At 44.3% G+C, this 19,114-nt stretch overlaps 1 protein-coding gene across 2 annotated transcripts in view; it reads left to right on the top strand.

The window, feature by feature from the left end:
* Nucleotides 1-19,114, top strand: part of PHF1 (PHD finger protein 1) — a 959,509-nt gene that overhangs the window by 171,094 nt on the left and 769,301 nt on the right. For both annotated transcript variants that reach the window (XM_085623702.1, XM_085623708.1), the window contains exons 4-5: nt 6,723-6,818; nt 6,904-7,004. In XM_085623702.1, coding sequence (XP_085479828.1) covers nt 6,723-6,818; nt 6,904-7,004 — 197 coding nt within the window. The remainder of the gene's footprint in view (nt 1-6,722; nt 6,819-6,903; nt 7,005-19,114) is intronic.

Raw genomic sequence — 19,114 nt, forward strand, 5'->3', positions numbered from 1 at the left:
ATGTCGGAGTATGAAATGTTTTACTGACTTTTTGTTAACAATTACCTTTGAGCACCAAAAAGTCACCTCTTAAATCACTTGCCTGGGTACCGGAAATCGGCTGATTTCCTATTACCCTGCCACCAACTCACTCACTGTTTTACTTTTCTCACTATTCACTGTAATTTTCTAGTTATTTCTGCATTGTCTTCCAACATAAAACCCAATTTTTCATTGTACTAATTGTGGCACCTTAATTTACTCGAATTGAATGGGACCACTGTTCCTTTATAATAATGTTTACACCCTTGGTCCCTTCTGACTCCTAGGGTCTCCTTGTTCCTTATAATCGCATTCTTCCACGCTGTCCTTTAAAAGGCAGTGGTTTGATGCTGCCTCTTCATTCGGTCGTTCTCACGAACAGCATCAGTGGAGCCATTGCTTCCTTTTAATGAGGCCCTCTTGGAGGCTGTTAAGGAGCCTTGGCCTATGACATGTCTCACAGTAAGCTGTACATTGGTGAGGCTCTATAGGCTGGTGCTTGTAGATCTGGCCATTCTGTCTGTTCATGTATCACTGGACAGCTTAGAGGTTCGGGCCTCTATGCATTTCCTACTCATCCTGGTGGTATGGAATCTAAAACGCTTCAGGAAATGGGTAAGATTGTGATCTCAGCAGACAATCTGGTATTACGCTTCACTTAATGCTGCTTGACTTGTTGGATGTTACTCCCATGCCCCCTGGGATATAAACGCAATCATCCTCGCTAATTTCCCACAGTACGTGCAGGGCCATTTCTCACGTGCATCTCATCCCAACTAAATACAGGTCAGGATACAGCTTATTGCAAAGCCAGAGCCATGGCACGCCTCATTGAGCTTGTCACGATTTTCTGGCGAGGCCCAGACCGCTTTTATGGATATGCCACTTGATGGCAGAAGGCAGATGCCACATTGGAACGATTCGAGGAGGGTGGCGCCACAGCTACATAATTGGCGATTACAGTCTTCCAGCAAAGGTATAGGGCTTCTTTAAGAGCTTTCATTATAGGTGGCGGCCATTAGTCCCAGCCGCCCAGCAACAACTGCAGAATCCGTTTGTCCACCAATATAAGGGCAGGGGAAAAGGATGTGGTCAACAGAAATAGCTTTCTTCCCTTTCTTACTCTACCCCACCAGTGAAGTCACAGTAGTTTATCCAGAAAGGAGCAAATATAGGTGGTGGGGGAATGGATATACTCCTTTCTGCATGCCGGAAGGCCATAACTTCAGACCAATGGGTCTTACAAATTGTGGAATCGAGTATACTCTACTCTTCGCGCAGCAACCCATCCATTTACCACACCAGCAATCCCTTCCATTTGATGACCATCTCTGGCTACTTCCACATAAGGTGGCAGCATTGCTGCAGAAGGGTGAATTGGAGTTGGGGCAGGGAAATGGACAGGGCTGCTATTCTCTGTACTTCCTGCATCCCAAGAAGGATAGTGGTCTTTGTCTGATCCTGAACCTCAAGCTTCTGAACTTGCATCAGTGCAAGGAAAAGTTCAAGGTGCTGTCCCTGGTTTAGCTCCTTCTGGTGCCAGGTGCAGAAGACTGGATGGTGTCCCTTAACTTGTAGGACGCGTATTTCCATATACTGATCCTGCAGTAATACAGGAAGTCTCTGCAATTCATGGTGGGATCCTCGCGCTTCCAGTTCATGGTTATTTATTTTAGGTTGGCATCAGCACCTCAAGACTTCATGAAGTTTGGCAATCTTGATATATCCGTACCTGGCCGTCTTGTAGTTCGAAGCAAAGGTCTCCGCAGATGGTTTCGCACCACCTTCAAATGACACTGTTCCTGCTGTTTGGCAAGTCAGTCTTGCATGGAGCCCTCGCAGCACCTCCTGTTCATAGGGTTGGTACTGGATACATTACTCTGAAACTTTACTCTTCCAAAGAGGATCCTGTACATCCAGGATACAATTCAGATGTTTCACTTGGGAGCATGGATTCCAGCACCTGCTTAGTATGTTGGCTTCTTGCTTCCTTGTGGTCATGCATGCACACTGGGACATGAAAGCCTTCCAGTGGTGCCTCAGCGGTCAGTGGTCCACACATTAAACTGCCAGACTCCATTGTGATCTCCAGGAACGTTGTAGCAGAATAGCGCTGGTGGGTGCCAGGAGAACCTACCACAGGGGAAGTTCTTCTGTCCCCCTCTGACAGTGACCACGGTGATGACAGATGCCCACCTTTGAGTGGGGCGCATATCTGGGGGACATGGATATCAGAAGCCTCTGGTTGCCAGAGGAGCAGAGATGGCGCTCAAGGCATTCCTCTCTTCCCTTCATTGTAAACTGACAATACTACTGCAATGTGATAAATCATCAATCAAAAGGAGGTGTGAGGTTTTGGGCATGGGCACATTAACAGGGGTTGTGAATGGTGACCAATCATCTGCCTGGTTCGCTGAACACAAGGGTCCATGTATGCATCCCCTTGCCGACCACAAGTTTCTATCTGGAGGTGGACATCTTTTTCCAACTGGTCACCTCCCTGAGCTCTTTTTGCTGCATAAGCCAAAACCCATTGCCAGATGTTTGGTGCCCTCTAGCATCTGTTGTAGTTCAAGTGGAGGATTCAGCTTCACTATGTGGTTTCCTCACATACCCTTGATTTCTCAGGTTCTGACGGAAATTTGCTATGGCTGGGTCATTCTTATTGCCCGGGTTTGGCCGAGAAGGTAATTGTACAGAAATCTTATACACCTCTTTGTGTTTGCTGTGCTCCATTTTCCTCTCAGGGTAGACCTTCTCTCCCAGTTGGGTGGACACATTCTACACCCCGGTGTCTATAGCTTACACCTTCTTGCATGAAGATTGAGTAGGGGCGTCTATGTTCTTAAATCGGTTCAGTCTTAAGAGAGCACAAATTTATGGCAGGCTGTTCTGTAAATCATAACTGCCATTTTGCACTTTTCCTGGTCTGGCAGTGTTTTTCCGTGGCCATGGTCAAGGGGTACAGAGCTTGCTTATTGGCTTTCCTCTTTCTGCTGGATCGGAAGTCTTTATTCAAATAGTTCTGGTATTTGTTAGATTTTTAAAGGTGAGTCAAACATGTTTCTTCCAACACTGTTTATCATGCCCCAATAAGTTTGGAATTTGGTTTTAACCTTTTTGATAGGTGCTCCTTTTGAGCCTCTGCATAGTTGCCAATTGCAGTTGTTGACCACCATGACAGTGTTTTTTGGTTGTTTACATCGGCGTAATATGTAAGCGTCTGCCCTCCATACACAATGCTTCTTTCCTGACAATCTCATCCTACAAACGCAAGCGTTTTTTCCTCCCTGATTTGGGCCTATCCTTTGCTCTGTCCACCTTTTAACCCCCTATTCAGATGTGAGAAATCTGCTGGTAGAGGTATCCATCAGAAGAACTAGGTGCTTATCTTCAGTAACTTTCTTTCCGTTGGATACCTGCAGATTTCAAGTTAGTTGGTGGATAGCACCTATCTCTGCATGAAATTCTTCTTCTCTCGTCTTGAAAGGTACAGCACCAAAATAGATAAGAACTGACGTCACTATGTGGGGGCGAGCACTTTATGGCTTCAGTGATGTCGTTACGAATCCACTTCTGGTGTCGACATGAAGTCAGAGCCCCCTACCGGCGCTGAAAAGCTATGTCATAAGTTTCCAGATCTAGTCATGCCTGGGATATTCATAGGTATCTAATAGACAAGTAGGTAGAATGTCCAAGTAGGTAGACTGTAGAGTGGAGGCGGATGGTATGAGGGATTGGAGTAACTGCAATAAGCAGGTGGAGGGTTGTGTAGCAAGCGGTCTGTGATTAATGCATGTATTGTGAGTGTTGACCAGTGTGTTTATGTCATGGGGCATTTATATGTCCAGTCTTTATTGCATCTGTAAGAGAGTCGGCTAGAGTGATGGGTATGAAAGTAATGGAAAATAGGGGGTGCTCTGGGGAACGTCTAGGAGTTTGAGACGCCCCTTGAGTAGATGTGCTTCTGTTTGTAATCTCATGTATTTGTGTGTTGCATGTTGTTGTACATAGATGCGTTTGAATAGAGGGAATAGTGTATTTCAATTTATCTTGGACTTCGTGAGTGTGAAAAGAGAGGATCACAAAGGTGTGTATTAACTAAATGATGTCTATTGTCTGGGTGGTGATGAATTTCAGCTGATGGGCTAGCCACAGTGACATTAGGAAGGGAGGTTAAAAAGCCAAGTTTTTAATCCTCTCCTGAAAGACAAGCGTTTTTTTGTTGTTCGTAATCTTTGCACATAGTTCCATAGGTAAGCAGACAGGATGGGAGAACCTGTGCCTCTTGTTTGTTTATTTTTTAATGGCGATTTTGTGATTATAAGGGAGCTACTATATCTTAAGACCCATAGAAGCTTGTGTTTGAGAAATTAGACTTTTTAAAGAATTTTGGGGCTGGGCCTTGGAGGCCTCTCGATACATGATGCGGTGTTGCGAACCTCACAAGTTGTTTAGTAGCCAGTTTAGCGTGTGTTGTGCTGGATATGTATGTTCTTTGGGGTTGATGTCTAACAGACTTCAGAGTGTTGCATTTTGTAACCGTAGTAATCTATTTGTCAGGTATGCAGGAAGACCAAGAAAACTGGCTTTGATGTAGTGAAGGTTTCAACGTATTACTGCTATCACTTCCTGCAGCTTTTGGTGGTATGCCCTAATTTGTGGAAGTGGAAGTAGTATATGTGGACGACCTAAGTCAATGAGTACACCTAGATTTTCTAAATATTTTGTGCGTTTGGGGAAATGTTCCATGGTGTTCGGCAAGGGCAGCAGCGTAAGGCCATTGTTTATCTTGCCACCAACTAGTCTGCCACTTATGTACGGGTCTAGTTTGAGGTACTTTCTGAACATTTAGCAGTTAATCTCATGGAGACAGCCATGGAATAAGTGGTTCCTAAATCAAAGTAGGGGCTTGGACACATTATAGGCATAGTTGTAGCGTGACATGATGGAGTGGGTTATGTAGATAAGAGATGCCAGTTAGGCTTGAACAGTGGTGGGGCCAGCATGGAACCCTGAGGGACTCCACTCCAGATTCACCGGACGCAGGTTCATCCTCTTGTGGACTGCAAAAAAAGAATTCTATTCCAGGTAATCAAAAGCCTAATAGCGGTTCCGCTAGATTCCATTGCAGTTTATCTGCCAAAGCATTATGTGGATGTCTTATGTTGTGACATGTGGACCTACCTTGCGAACAACTGCTGTGGTGTACCGTGAATGACTCAATGAGTTAACCCCGAAAAGGCGATGGGAGAGCATCTTTGCAAAGTTCTTGTATTTTGTATCGAAAAGAAAGGACTATAAGACGTCCATTTGTCAGCTGGATGCTTTAGCTTTGACCGTACTTAATTATTCATTTTCTGCAAGTAAACAAACCCAAGGCCTCTAATCTCCCTCGTCCAAGCTAGTATTCTGCATTGCAACCAGATGCAGTGTATTGGCTGTGGAATTTTTCTTAAGAAATTCTATACAAAGCCCATTAAGGACCAGGGATTTTCTTCAATTGCAACTGAAATGTTTATTTCAGCGGGAAAGATTGGATCATAAAGAGTAGCTCTCTCTAGCTACGATGTGTGTGTGCGCGTGTGTATGTGTATATATTTATATATCCCACACAGAGGGTGAATACGGAGAAAAGAACAGCAATAGAAGGAGGCAGAAAACAGTGAGTGCCTCTCCAGTACAAAATAAAATCCTGCACCTGCCAAGAGATTTTCTCTGTCCCCTCTTTATCCTGATTGACTGCAGAGTCCATTAAAGCTCCCTTCTTTCATCACATCTTTTTAAAGTATGCATATAACCTCTGGGAGGTTCAAGCCAGGGCAAGTCCTTACCGAAACAGGTCTCCTTCACTTTTATGAACATCTATGCTGCATTGGCTTGGGCTTCATAGTACCTTCAGTTAACCTTTACATCTCCTTCTCTAAAGTAGTCATCATCAATCATACCATCTTAAAAAAGCAAATAGTATTGATATTGCACTGGTCAATCCCTCTCCTTTAATGTCCACATCAAAAATGTGAGCTCTGGCAACTTCACTCTAAATTATTATTTTAAAAATCAAGCAAATCCTCTCTGTTGCAGACCCATTCGCTAAGCACCCCAATCTTGTCAACTGCACTTCCTTTTGGGGTCTTTGTAATATCCCTCTACTTAAGAAGCCTTAAATCCTACTGAGCATAGCATTGCAGCGCATCTTTAAATCTGGATGCGGAATCACATGCAACTTCCTCTGAAGGCTGTATACTCGATACCTTTGCAAATGTTCTCAGTGTGTTCTGTGGCACTTTGTGCCTGAGAATCAGAACTTGAATAATCCCAAGTCCATTTTAGACCGGCTAAACCCTCTCATTTCAGGTATGTTGCTTACAAAAGAACCTGGTTACACAGAGTTCTTTCAATCTCTTGGTGGCAAACAATTGCAAAATGTTTGTGTTCGGAGGCAGGCTCATAAACCCAAAAGCATGGGCTATCTCTTACAACTTGTCTTTTGTCTTTTGAAAATATGGATTTAGGGCTTCTTAGTCTATATATGTGTTTAATGCCATGGTCATGCTTCACAAATATTTGTTAGCATTTTGTGTCTGCATACTTTCTTGTGTGAAAGCAAACATTTGTGTGCTGTTTGCATTCCTTATTTATCTGCTGCGTGGCTGGATGTATCCCATACGCAAATGCTGATTTCCGTTTGTCATCTCCAGCGGCTGTGCCTGGGAAGGAACAAGTATGCTGCGCCTGTAATGAACAGGCAGTATCCCCTCAGAATAAACTGGTCCACTGTGGAAAGTGCAAGCACGGTGAGTATGATCCATCCCAAAATCTCTTATATGTGTTGCACAATTAATGCCAGCAGCTGACATGCCTTTTTGTCTCTGTGCTCAGCATACCACCAAGAATGTCACCTCCCGAGAATCGCCTGCGAAGCCGAATGGCCGGGAAACTCTTGGATGTGCCGGCAGTGTGTGTTTGCTGTGGCAACAAAGGTAATTCATGCCACACCCTACAATTTCAAGGCTTTGTTTTATATAAATTTAGCGTCTTTTTATACACAGTTTGTGTTCTCTGAGTCAGCATGAAGAAAAAAGCTATGAGGTGGTTAGGTTGGGACTCCAAAGAAGCAAGTTGTCAGTCAGTCACAAAACTTTATTTGGCCAAACATGGCCATAAAAGTACACATGATAAAAACGTTTCATAAATATAGCAGCATTAGACAGTTCAAAATATTTTGGGGGATAAAATGCATGTTTCATGAAAAACACACTACATAGAAGACATGCCAATAATAAAATACATAAATTAACAATTTAAACATTTAAAAATAAAAACTGGATCAAATCATAAAATACTGATATGAAAGGATGGAGATGTTACATTAAGCCATATTTGTTTCTACCCCCCAGTGAAAAGCTGACGTGTCCCACTGCCATGCAATTTTTCTCATTCTTCAGCCTCTGCAGTCTCTCAAAACCCTCCTTATAGGAGTTTTGTTTAAAGAGCAAAAAATGAGGCACAAAAATCTCTTCCTAGCATGAGCATATAGAGCGCAAAATAGAATAAAGTGCAATGTGCTTTGAGTGGCTGTGTTCTTGCACGGGCATCTAGGCAGTGATTCTCCCCAGACTATTTTCAGAGGAAAAGCAACTATCAGGTGCAATAGGATCAATTGCAATCTTGTTAAATAAAGCCTGAGGTTCCATTTGGAAACCAGGAGAGGTAAGGCTCACACCTGTGTCAAGTTGATTGGATTGTAAGAGCGGCTTACAAGCAGATTATCAAAGGCCTCCTTGTGAGCTCTGCCTTTACCGTACTGATAAGCCTCCTTTATCCGGGATATAGCCCTGGAGTCACCACTTGCTGGATTGTTGGTGTAATCCTGCAGACCTAGTTCTAGGAATTCTTTTTTGAATGTTTGAGCCATGGTATGGTGAGAGCATTGTTCAGAGAAAGACAATCCTCCAGTACGTACTTTGAGCGTTGGGCGTCAGGGTTCCCCAAATCCTCAGCAGCAAGAGTAGTGGTACCATCTTTATCTTCTCCCCTACGGGTGTTAGGCCCAGCTCTTAAAGGCACTTAAAAGCAGGGTATAGTAAGGTAGAGGCCAGCAGCCTGCACACAAATTTATTTTCTACCTGCTAAATTGTCCCGGGACCTCTATAGCTCCAGACCCCTGCACTATATGTTGTCACAGAGACACCTTTGCTCCTATAAATCGCCTTTAGTTCTTTGACTGGTTTGTGTCCCAGTCTTTTCGTAAATGAGAACACTGCCTCCACAGCTCTTTGAGTAAGAGCAGCCCTGGATTGATGTAGGCTCTACCAGGTTGTTGTTAGGAGAGAATGCAGACTCCGCTCTACAGCGCTTTAAGGACGGCAGAGCTAGAACCAGGTCTTTTGGCCTTTCCGTGGCCCCTCGCCAACTCCAGTCCGCCTTTGGCCCCTTTGGTAGCGACAGGAGGGGCTTCCAACCGTGTCTTTAAGGCAAACCAGCCAGGCCAAGAAACTACACAATCTTTTCGTGGCTGGGGACGCGGTTCGCACAGACTACGTCGGGCAGACAGCCAGAAGTTGAGCCAGTCAACCACTCCTCGAACACGCTTAGCTATGTATGCAGCGAGAGACCGAAGCCCTGGCAGCTGGGTATGGTGCGCGCAGGATGTGTTCCTACACACGCACATAGCATATCCGAAAACGTTGGGCCCCGGACGTATTTTGTTTTGCAAATTAAGCACTGCTGCAAACCCCTTTAGTATGCCCTCTGTTCTTCATGGGCATCCAGGTGGGTGACAGGATACACTAAAACCTGCACCACTGGAGGTCAATGACATCTGACCGTTAAGTTTTACAGCTCGTCCAAAGGGTCTACTCCCTCCTCTTTGTGGCCAACCCCCACAACTGCCCTATCAGAGTCCTTACCATAAAAACGCCCTTCCTAGTGGCGATAACATCTGCTTGGAGGGACAGTGAGCTGCAAGCACCATCATCTCAGCCTCTGTACCTTACCATCTACCCAGACAAACTGGTCCTTCGTACTAGATCATTCTTCCTACCGAACGTGGTAACTCCCTTTCATGTAGGCCAATCCATCACCCTACCTAGCATTTATGCTCTGCTATTCCTTTCAAAAGACAAGGAGAGACTCCATTGGCTTGACCCAAAAAGAGCATTGTTGTTCTGTTTTTAATTTACCAGTATTTATTAGTTTGTACGGGAGCCTGCAACTAATTTCAGGGGTTGCTGGACCCAGGTTTCACCTATGTGTTACTGCCAAAGTGCTGTCAAGCGCACTATTCACACACCAGCCACGTCCCTTGACATGACGGGATACATTCTCACCACCAAAATGCGTCCGCTCAGTGGTCCCGTCACGGGTGCGCCAAAAGCAAGCCTCGTCTGCACCCGTCTGTGCCTGGACCGCGCCTAGCACATGCCCCCCATGGTCTACCTGAGCAGACTTAACGATGCAAAGACATTTGCGGGATGTTTTGGTTAACTTGCATCCAGGTAAGAACGCGATTGTCCTAAACTTGACGGTCTTGAAATCTCTGCAAATATGAAACCTAGTTGCCTCAGCTGTTGTGACTTACTAATGATACATAACACAGTTATTGATACGTGCGCCAGATCCCTTAGCCTGCATACGAACAGCACCTCTCCCAAGAACACTTTGCTTTGTGTATTGCTTAATGCCAGATCCTTAATTAAGCATAGTTTGGAATTGCATTTTTTTATGGACACTCACTGGTCAGCCCTGACTTTCATTACTGAAATGTGGGCGACCCTTCATGCATTCCAGAACTGTTAGCGGCACTACCCCCAGGCTATACAATTTCTAGACCGGATAGGCTGTACACACAAGGTGGCGACTTAGCGAATGTCCACAAGGCCGAACGTAAAATCACCTGTAACCTGGCGCCTTCACAATATAGTGAAATGCTTTCTTTTAAAATTCTTTTAAAATTGCACTTACTAATACCCATGCTTTTATCGACTGCCTGGCCCCAGACACATTTTCTCACTAGAAATCATTAATATTCTGGAAGGACCAATTTCACAGTTACGGGTAACTTTAATGTTCACCTAGAAGCACTCCATGATACGGATACATCGGCTCTTCTTCAGACCATGTCTAGTCTTGGCATCCCCCATACCGTAGTTGGCCCTACACGTCAGACATACCCTAGATGGGATCTTTGCAAATAATATTTTTCTAACTGTTACTAACACTCTTCCTTTAGCATGGTCTGACTATAGTGCTATCTTTTTCAGTCTTACATACAGCCCCCCTAACCATAGGCCTATAACCAGATCAGGCACTTTCACCTCTCAAGCTTGGCACAATTTTCAGCCGGATCTTTTCTCTGAAAAACTAAATGTCTTGCTTCCTATTCTCTCCAGCAACATTCATACAGCGGCTTCTCAGTACACAACCTGGGCCGATAACGTGGCCCATCTGCTGGCCCCCACCTAAACTGAGTAAACCTAAACGGATTAATCTATCAGCCCCCCTGGTTCACATCTGAGGTGAGGGCACTGAAATAAAGCTGTCGCAGACAGGAGACAATATAGAGGCAAAACTACAGCGAGTCTGAGAAGGCTAATTACAAGCTCTGACTAGCTACCTACAAGTCTCTCATTATCAGAGAAAATAACTCTTATTTCACCAGAATGATAAAGAGTAAGTAAAAACCTCCTCAAAATGACTTTTTCAAACAATGACCAAGGTAACCTCTGACTCCTCCAATAAGATCAGCCCAAGCAGCCAATCTTTCTGCAGCATCTTGGCCAATTTCTTTTTGCATAAAGTGGAAGCAGTCTACAATTTATTCTCCTCCTCTATCACTCACTCGGACAACATTAGTGTCCCCACTGTCTCACATGAAAACAGGCCAACCTTCAATGGGTTCACACTGCGCACTCTAGAACAGGTCACCAAATACGGAAAGCCACATCTCCTGGATCTCCCCACGACACTCGCCCACCAAAGGTGGCCAAACTAGTAGTGGGGACCATTGCCCTTCAGCTTAAAGCTATTTTCCTGCTCATGATTTCGACTGGTAGGTTCCCTTCCATTTGGAAGAAAACTTCCATACTTCCACTAATAAAAAAGCAACTCTAGATCCTGAAGATCTCAGTAGTTATTGCCCTTTTCCCTGTCTTCTCCTGCCATCAAAGATCATTGAAAAAATCATGAATATTCAGCTGGTGTACCATATTTAGTCTAATGATCACCTAGATACCATCCAGTATGGTTTCTGCAGCAGCCACAGCACGGAACCAGCTCTGATCAATGCTTCTGAGGAGATCCGGCAGGTGCGTGATCAGGGCAGAGGGGCATCCTTCATCCTGCTTGATCTCTCAGTGGCTTTTGATACAGTAAATCATGGATTGCTGTTGGAACATCTGACGGTAATCAGTGTCACTGATGCGGTCATGGACTTACTAAAATCTTTCCTTTCGAATAGAGAACAGTTGGTCCGGCTGGATAAGTTTGCCTCTCACCCTTTCTCTTTCCCGTGCGGGGTCCCTCAGGAGCCCTCACTAAGTCCAACTTTATTTAATGTGTACATTACACCTCTGGCCGGTGTAATTAAAAGTTTTGATTTTTCTCTTCCAGGGGTTCCTCATCAATAGTCCTGAGCACTGAATATTCCCGTCCATGCGCGGGGTCCCCGGAAATAATAAAAAAAATATATGAAAACATATATATATATCAACCAAAAACCCACTCTGCATTCGAGCCCACACACGTTGTGAAAACGATTTCTCATCTTGTTGGCAGAAAGAAAGGCTTGCAAGCAGTGTCCTTTCAAGCATATTTATTCAGCATGCCCCATATCCAAACATGTTTCGGGCAGCATTGCCCTTGGTCACTGGCGTAGGCAAATTCACGAAGCAGCAATAGTTCAAAGCGCACTTGCGCCTTCTTAAATACACGCCCCTCTTGGCTTTAGCTCGCTTTGCATTATTGTAGATGTAGTATCTACGATGTAAATTGCATAGTGCATGCTGCCAGATGAATACTCTGTTAATCCCTTAGTGGGTTAGCATGTTAGTCCGCTGCTACTCACCTTCACAATATCCAATTTCCACCAACTGGAAGCACAACGTACCCATCAGCGCTTCAAGTTTCTAGCGCCAGGCACCTGCTCTTCCGCAGTGGGGCCCTCCCGATTTGAGTCAGATCGTCATAAATCAACCAAAAACCCACTCTGCATTCGAGGGCCACACACGTTGTGAAAACGATTTCCCATCTTGTTGGCAGAAAGAAAGGCTTGCAAGCAGCGGACTAACATGCTAACCCACTAAGGGATTAACAGTGTATTCATCTGGCAGCATGCACTATGCAATTTACATCGTGGATACTACATCTACAATGATGCAAAGCGATCGAAAGCCAAGAGGGGCGTGTATTTAAGAAGGTGCAGGTGCGCTTTGAACTATTGCTGCTTCGTGAATTTGCCTACGCCAGTGACCAAGGGCAATGCTGCCCGAAACATGTTTGGATATGAGGCATGCTGAATAAATATGCTTGAAAGGACACTGCTTGCAATCCTTTCTTTCTGCCAACAAGATGGGAAATCGTTTTCACAAAGTGTGTGGCCCTCGAATGCAGAGTGGGTTTTTGGTATATGTATGTGTGTGTATGTATGTATGTATGTATGTATATATGTATATGTATATATGTGTGTGTATATATATATATATATGTATATATGTATATAAAATACTTTTTCACACTTCAATGCAGCCCCTATAAAGGAGGCTAATCAATGTACCAATAAATAACTGCTTTTGCATTCACATACTATATAATATAGACCACAAGAGAGCAAGCATAACTTGAACTGCATTAAAAACCAATAGCATAGAAAATGAAAGCAATTGTAACACAAAAATTGGCACTGTGCCTTTAAGGCAACCATGACCCCTAGCTTCCCATCATGCCTTAGGGGTGACAGCAAGGTCAGTTGTTCTTTCCAGCTCCTTCAGTCAGGACCCTAGAATTCACAGCTCTGACTTTTTTGTCAAATATTCCTTCATTAATTGTGGTTTTCTACTTTTCACTCGACGTCATTTTGGTCTTATAGGGAGGTACAACCATTTTTTTGACAAAGTGTTTTATTTTCTGTCATAATGCTTTCTCTTTTTGACCCTTGCCCCTCTTGTGGCAAGAAAAAGGCCAGATATGACACACATTCTGTTTGCATCCTGTGTCTTCCCGACTCTCAGTCCTCAGAGACCTGCCAGCATTGTTAAAAGCTGTCCTGATGAACTCTCAAGGAGAGAGAAAGAATACTTCTTAATGGGCTCTCTGAGAGGAAGAAATCTACATCCAGAGGTAGGTCTCCAATGAGACAGATAAAAAAGAGGTCTAGATCGACGTTGAGAAGTAAAATCCCAATCTGTTCACCGTCGGCGTTGGGATCGGCGTCGAATTTACCAGCAGTGAAGAAACGAATGCCGTCGTCGAGACCTCTGCAGTCGACGGTGCCGGTGCACCAATTGACAACAAGACCGAAGACGACAGTTTCGACACCAGGTCAACAGGTAATGAACCTTCCGTTGGCATCAACCAGGCGACGCTCAACATCGAGGAACAAGTCTCTGTCAGCGTTGGGTCAACATTCGACGTAGAGGCATAAGACTCCGACGGCGTCCTCTCTCGGGCTTGCGGTGTCGAAACAGAAAACTCCATCGTCATCTTCCCATAGACGATCGACGTCGAGACCCAGGCCTCCGTCGGCGTCGTCCTACAGGCGCTGGATGTCGAGGCACAAGATTCCATCAACGGCATCACACAGTCGTTCGACGTCGAGACAAAAGACTCCGTTGCCGCTACGTCATGGGCGCACGACGTCGAGACTAAGGACTCCGTCGGCGTCAACTCAATGACGCTTGACGCCGAGATGAACACTTCCTTCGTCATCAACCCGGCGACGATCGACGTCGAGGCACAGATCTCTCTCCAGAGGACGGTCGACGTCAGGGACACACAGCTCGACATCGGTCTCCGCCGTCACCACGTCCAGTAAGCATTCCTCCGCCACCTTCACCGACGTTGAGAGTGAAATCACCAGTGGGGGTTCAGGACATAGTCACTCCGCCTTCAACATCGAGGCATTCTCATCGGTCAGCGTCGACCCGTCATACAAGCACGTCTTTATCAACCTCAAGGTCACCGGAGGTGAATATTTTGGCGTCGAGTAGCCTGGTGTCTTAACCTGTACGCTCACACTCTGAGGCCTTTGCACAAGAAGAAAGGCAGAAAACTCCATCAGTACACCTCTCTCCTAGGTGGATGTTACCTCTGCGTCACTGGCAGAAGTCTGAAACATCAGCCAGAGGCCCTCAAGACTATTCAAGTCCTCTACACAGGTCTCCACTGGCCCGGCTGATACAGGCAGTAGATCTCTCTCCTACTACTCCATTGAAGGGTAGAGCTCATACACGTACCCCAGCAGCCTCTCCAAGAAGGACATCTACATCTAGGGTTCATCGGAGAAGGCGCAGGTCACCGACTCGTTCTACCTCTTCTACCCAATCTTCAAAGAGGGACTACTCTCCGACCCTTACAGACAGTCCTCCTTCGAGAATCTCCCCGGTGGACAATGTCAGTACTTTTCAGGACGTCCTGGCCAGAGGGGCGGCGAAGTTGAACATTGTCATGCCTACCCCTCAGAGTTCATCTTCAGCGATTTTTTTTTTTTTTTTTAGACTCTACATCAAAGATCAGCTGCCAGGCCATTGCCACCCTTGGTACCCGGTCTCCTCCAGCCGGTTATGGAAACCTTTCTTACACTGGCAATGCTCAAGACCGCACCAGCGAGGATCTTAAAAAAGTATAGGCCTCCGGAATAGGATCTATTATGTCTTAGATCCGACCCACCTCCTGACTCTGTAATAATTGCAGCTGCGAAAAAGACACACGCAGTAGCAGCATCATCATCAACAATTCCACCTGATAAGGAAAGCAGAGCGCAGGACTCGTGGGGAAGGTGTGTCTGCGGCACGTCTGCCTCCATGTTGAAGGTCTCCAGCGCCTCGGCGTTATTAGGGTGTTATGATAGGTCCTTGTGGGACTCCCTTCAAAGGTTCATAGAAAAACTACCCAAAGAAGACCGCAGGGACTTTGAGGAGGTATTGCAGGAAAGAAGCTTGGTGGCAAATCAAGGTATCAGCGCCACAGCTGATGGAGCGACACTGTCTGTGCATGCTTATGCGTACGAAATCTGTGCCAGACGATCATCCTGACTCCGACTAACTGCCCTAAAACCTGACGCTGAGTCACGAATTCTCAAACTCCCTTTCTCAGGATCCTCCTTGTTTGGCACTCACACAGATGAGGAGATGTCGAGAATGAAGACAGAATTAGATACCCTAAAGATAGTAGGGCTTGAGAAAATGGAGGAGTTCAGGTACCGAGACAGGCCATACGATCGGTGGCCCTTCCATTAGAGGGTTCAAACCCCTCATTGGCAGAGGCACCAACATCAGCAGAGCCGATCAAAATCCCACTATCAGGGATGTCGTGCTCCCAGAGGGAGAGGAGCCCCTCATCAATCTGCGGCCTCAGCTAAAACTCTTTCGAAGCAATGAATGCTCACTTCCCCCCCATCACCGTTTCCCGCTACAGTGGGGGGGAAGTATACCCAACAGTCTGGAAGTGTGGCACGATATCACAAGAGACCAATGGGTATTAACCCGTTCCGTGCTCATGACTGAACCACTCCGTCATGAGCCACGGGCGCCGTGTGCTCATGACGTATCCTCATCAAAGTCATAAGCAACCCACCCGCCTCCCCAGGCAAATGAGATCTATGTTAAGCTATATCTTTGTGCCCTGACCTTCTGGTCTCCGCAAAGAACAACTGACCTAACTGTCCCCCCTGAGGCATGATGGGAAGCTAGGGGTCATGGCTGCCTTAAAGGTACTGTGCCAGTTTTTGTGTTACAATTGCTTTCATTTTCTATGCTATTGGTTTTCAATGCAGCCTGTATTTATATATAGAGCTGTGTGTGTGTGTGTGTATATATATATATATATATATATATTCACTTAAAAAACCATAGGTTTCACACATGTTATAGTTAGCTGGACATTTCACTCATAAAAAACCAATGAAATTCCCCCGTTATAGTTACTGCAGGCAACTATAACTCACGCGACCGTAATCCTCTGCTGATGCTAATACTGTATTTAGACACTTATTTACCCATGTCTTCTTCCATTAATCTTTAGCTATACATATATTACAAATATTTATTTTTCAGAAAGACACATATGTCATCAGTGATGTAATATCTGACGTCATCAGCAGAGGATTGCGGTCGCGTGAGTTATAGTTGCCTGCAGTAACTATAACGGGGGAATTTCATTGGTTTTTTATGAGTGAAATGTCCAGCTAACTATAACATGTGTGAAACCTATGGTTTTTTAAGTGAATTTGCAAGGTTTTTTAAATGCTAATTCCTAACTATAACGTGTGTGAAACCTATGGTTTTTTCAGTGAATTTGTACGGTTTTTTAAATGCTAATTTATTTATGTATTATTTTTTTATATATTTATTTTACAATAAACTACGTATTAAAAATTATTATTTTTTTTTTTTTTGGTTTTCACCCTGCGAATTTTTTTTTTTTTTGTGTTTTTCAGGGTGCGCGCACTGTGCGCGCACCCCCGCGATTTTAAATCCCTCTCTGCCAAATTTCAAGTAATTCTGTTCAGCCGTTCGGGCTGTAGCTGTGTCTAAAGGTCCTATGGAAAAATGCATGGGAAAAACGTGTTTTGGGACCCCCCTTTTATCTCAGCCCCCGCTTGACGAATCCCCCCGAGACTTTCAGGGTAGGAGCGGAGCGTAGCGCCCCACCTATTTTGAAAAATTCGCGAGGATTCGTCGACCGGTGCCAAAGTTATTCAACATAGAATGTTGCAGATTTCCTATGGAAACGTGGTCCTAACTATAACTACCTACTGGCGACCGCCAGTAGGTAATATATATATATATATATATATATATATCTGTATATATATTTATGTTTTCATATGGGTCCTCTGCAAACTCCTGTCACGAATACCCAGACCTTAGGAGTTCTGATCGACAACAAATTTAGCTACACTAATCACATCAGCGCCCTGTCCTCTTCTACTTTCTTCACTCGGAGAATGCTAAAAAAGATTCTCCTGTTTATTCATGTCTACCTCCAGAAAACTCTTTTGTTATATCATTAGTAGAGCTCCCAGTTTTATGTTATTTATTTATTTGGTATTTCCGCCTGTATTTATCCATATTTATTTTTTGTCAACTTAATCTGTATTTGTTTATTATGGGTTTTGTAAAAAAGAAAAAAGAAAGCTAAAACTGCTATATTTACATTTATTTGACCAATAAATATGCAGTCATGCTTGAATGCCTGCCAGGTTTCAGTGATATGAACACCCGCAGAAGATAAATCAATGCACTTATATGAAAATATGCACACTTCAGTATTAGCCTTGTGTATATTTACTGCTGTTTAAGCTTCTTTACTGAAATTCCTTTCTTTTTTTACCCCCTTACCCATCAATCCACACAGTTATTGGCCTGGTAGTAATGGCAAGGTGTATTTAGAATTGCTCAAAAAGCACACAATTTCTGTTTTTATCCACATTTAAAAATAAATACAGACAAGAAAAGAAATGGTTTTCTGCCTGTATTTATCTGTAAAAAACTGTGAAAACGGGGAGCCTTAATCATTAGAAATGGCTAAACTGTATTACTATTGAAAAAATGGGACGACTTCTCACCCCATTGCCGGACGCACTGCGATGATATGTGCATGCCAATGATGCCACAAGTTAGTCCAGATTTCATCAAAATTTATTCCAATTTCATCCCGTCTTTAACAATTTAATAGTTCATCCAATGTCACACGAGAGGCATATTACATTTGACACTGTAACCTTAAAAGCTGCGGAAATGCCAATTCAGGCTCAATTCAGTAGCTCGGAGTGTACATGAAATAATCCTCATCAGTTCATCCCGATAACCCAATGCATTTCGGGCCTGTTTTATGGCCCTTTGTCAGGGGTACTCTACAATTTAAAAAATCATTATTGTAAAACCATACATAATAACCGATTATACTTGTTTGTCTCTGTTTCAAACATTGCGAACCCTTGCCACATGACTCATCAACATAAATTTACATAATTAACGTCGGGTGAGAAGTCGCCCCATTTTTTCAATTGTTTGTACAAGCACGTGGTTTTAAGGCAGACCCCGATTCTGGGCCTGCACGCGAACAATCTAAAAACTGGATAAACGTTGATGAAATAGAGGAAACCTGGTGTGCACTCGGTCACCCTCTGTTGAATTAAACTGGATTACTGTAATGGTCTACTACTCACCGCACACCAGTATATCCTTAACAAACTGCAGAATGCTGCGGCAGGGCTTCTCTTAAAGATTCCAAAACATCACTCAGTAGCCAAAGGCCATCAAACACTTGAATTGGCTCCCTATCAGACTGAGCATCACTTTCAAAGCACTTTGTATCACCAACAAGGCACTCCATGGCTTAGGCCCCGACTTTTTTTCAACAACGTTTTAACTGGTACACCCCTGGCTGTTCTGCCTCGACCAAACATATTGTTGTCCCCAGATTCAAATAACCCATCTGCGGTGGTAGAAGTTTCTTTCTGGGAATGACAAAAACCTGGAATGCTTTACCACTGAACATCAAGAGTGTACCATGTCTCTTGACCTTTAGGAAGCTTTTGAAGACCTGGCTTTTCAACACCTGCTAGCTCTTTACTCCATGTCCCTGCTATTTTTCTCCTGAATCAAAGCCAGCGTCAAGGATCCCTTGGGTAATCAAGCCCTTTGGAAAACTCATTAACATAACAATACACATTGAGTACTGTTCTTTTCTCCCCTCACCTCTCGAAAAAAGAGATCACAAATAGGCTTTTAGATTTTCTATGGACAGTTCTTAGGACCATAGAATGAACGATCAGCTTTTTGTGGGGTTCTCTGGATCAAAGAAAGGGAAGGCATGTAGGATACGACCTTGTTGAAGTAGATAGTCCTCTACATTAAGCTCTGCTATGTAT

The sequence above is a fragment of the Triturus cristatus genome, chromosome 1_1 (genome assembly GCF_964204655.1).
Source record: "Triturus cristatus chromosome 1_1, aTriCri1.1, whole genome shotgun sequence".
Taxonomy (NCBI): Eukaryota; Metazoa; Chordata; class Amphibia; order Caudata; family Salamandridae; genus Triturus; species Triturus cristatus.